This window comes from Trypanosoma rangeli (assembly GCF_003719475.1).
Source record: "Trypanosoma rangeli strain AM80 chromosome Unknown Tra_15.4_contig_01047, whole genome shotgun sequence".
In the NCBI taxonomy this organism is placed as follows: Eukaryota; Euglenozoa; class Kinetoplastea; order Trypanosomatida; family Trypanosomatidae; genus Trypanosoma; species Trypanosoma rangeli.
Genome location: NW_021706795.1, coordinates 1 through 2,052, shown reverse-complemented (window position 1 = coordinate 2,052; position 2,052 = coordinate 1). Strand labels below are relative to the sequence as shown.

General features: G+C 57.9%; 2 protein-coding genes across 2 annotated transcripts, besides 1 other annotated feature; both read left to right on the top strand.

Annotated features, from left to right (window-relative positions):
• Positions 1–112: 112 nt before the first annotated feature.
• Positions 113–808, top strand: TraAM80_10552 (surface protease GP63; the record flags this gene model as incomplete). The annotated part of the gene is made up of 1 exon (XM_029387165.1): positions 113–808. One exon carries the CDS (start codon positions 113–115, stop codon positions 806–808), a length of 696 nt encoding a protein of 231 aa, XP_029232989.1.
• Positions 809–1,595: 787 nt separating this feature from the next.
• Positions 1,596–1,623: a microsatellite.
• Positions 1,624–1,631: 8 nt separating this feature from the next.
• Positions 1,632–1,988, top strand: TraAM80_10551 (surface protease GP63; the record flags this gene model as incomplete). Its single annotated transcript, XM_029387164.1, has 1 exon — positions 1,632–1,988. The coding sequence occupies one exon, from the start codon at positions 1,632–1,634 to the stop codon at positions 1,986–1,988; it is 357 nt and encodes a 118-aa protein (XP_029232988.1).
• Between the last annotated feature and the right edge of the window lie 64 nt (positions 1,989–2,052).

Below are 2,052 nucleotides of genomic sequence, written 5' to 3'. Positions count from 1 at the left end.
TTCTACACCGCGCTGACGATGGCCGCGTTTGAGGATATGGGCTTTTACAAGGCGAACTTCAGCATGGCGGAGACGATGCGCTGGAGCAAAAACGTCGGATGCGAGTTTGTCAATGAAAAGCAGTGCGGGCCAGACGACCACACCAAGTTTCCCGCAATGTTCTGTTAGGATAACTACAGTGACACCGTGTCGTACTGCACAGGCGACCGCGTTGGCTTGGGCCAATGCAGTTTTTCGTGGAACGACGAGTGCCTTTTCATTTGCTCGTCACATTTTGGTTCATGCCGCAATGAGGAAAGCACAGCCCTGCACGGGGGCCGCCTGGGCGCAGGCTCATGGTGTCTCGACGGGAGTCGCTCAAGGTGAACGTGGAGACGTATGGCCCGGAGCCCAGGGTGGTTGTGCTGTGGCCGCCGTCTGCGCGGAGGTGGCGTGTGCCAGGGGTTCGTTCAGGGTCCGTTACATCGGCGACAGTGACTGGTACGACTGCCCTGAGGGAAGCTTTCTCTCAGGTGTGGGCACTTCCGTTAACTTTGCGAGCGGCAAGATCAGGTGCCCCAAGTACGACGAGGTGTGCACCATCACTCCCGCCGGCAGGAGTGGTGTCACGCGCCACCCCAGCGACGATGACGAGTTGTGGGCACTGGGGACGATTACCCCTCACATGCACTGCACCGTGAGTCCCGACGTCGGCAAGGACTTCGTGAACGCAGGCGCCCCGAGCTGCTCCGCCCCGAAGGAACTGAGCCGAAGACGAAGTGGGAAAGAAAAGGACCAACGGGGGTGGAGAGAAAAAAGTGAGCGCTAACGTGCCATCGCCTGGGGAGCACACGGATGGTACTGCCGCCACTGACCTTCGCTCCTGTGCAGTGTTGTTACTTGCGGTGGCTACGGGCATTGCGGCCCTGATGTCTCGCTAGGAAGCTGCCACGAGCACGGCGTGCTCAAGGGCTTCGACGTGCCTCATGCGTTGCAGAACTTGAAGCCTTTGCTTTGTGCAGCATACACTTTGAGGGCGGGAGGAGGACGTGCATCATTTTTTCCTCAGGTGAGGGACCCACCGCACGGACGTTGCCCCATTCCCCGCTCGCACACCGCTGTTTGCAGCCGCAATTAATACCTTGTGGATGAACCGTGTTGTTGTTTTAATATGTTTTTAATGTTTATTTGGTGGGCTCTCTTTTTGTTTGTTGCTCGGGGAGTATTGGCGGCGGCGCGGCAGAAGGGGTTCCTCTGCGGGGGGAAACGTGAATGGGGGACGCGCCTCAGTTGGACCCATCTCTTTGCTTTTTTTGTATGTTTTGCTTTGGGGGGCGTGGGCGTATGACAAGGGGATGAGTTCCTGTGCGTGTCCGCCGCGGCCCCGCACCCATTAAAAAAGAGAAATATACCTTTGCATGTGTGTGTGTGTGTGGAGGACGGGACGGCTGCGCGGAAATGGAGGTGCGAGGGCCGTCGTCGTTTTGGCTCGCGGTCTCTTTTTTATAGTTCCCCTTCTGAAATTTTCATTTTTGCAACTGCACCCACCCTTCCCTTTTCCTTCTTCTGCTGCGGACAAGCTCTGTGGTACTAATACGGTTATTTGCAACAATCCAACACTCGCACACACACACACACACTCACCTCACGCCATGCGCCGTCGAGTTCACGCCACGCAGTTTCTTTCACTGGCGGTGTTCCTACTGCTGTTAATGTACGGCGCCGGTGGGTGCCTCGCCGCCGCGCACCGCCATGCCTTCGACGAGGTGTTGTGGGGGAACGGCCGGCCGCCGACCGCGATGGTGCGTGAGCTGCCGCGCAAGGGGCAGGGCGCAACACAGGCGTACACCGTCGCCACAGCAGGGGAGGAAAACAGTGGCTGGGCGCCCATCCGCATCGCGGTGTCCACGGAGGATTTGACGGACCCCAGTAAGCACTGCACCAAAGAAGGGGAAATGAAACCGAACTTCAGGGGACAGAATTCACAGTGCAAGAAGGAGGAGGTTTGACCTCGGATGTGAGAAAAAACCTGGTGGATGAGATTCTTCCTGTGGCCGTCGGACTGCACGCGGA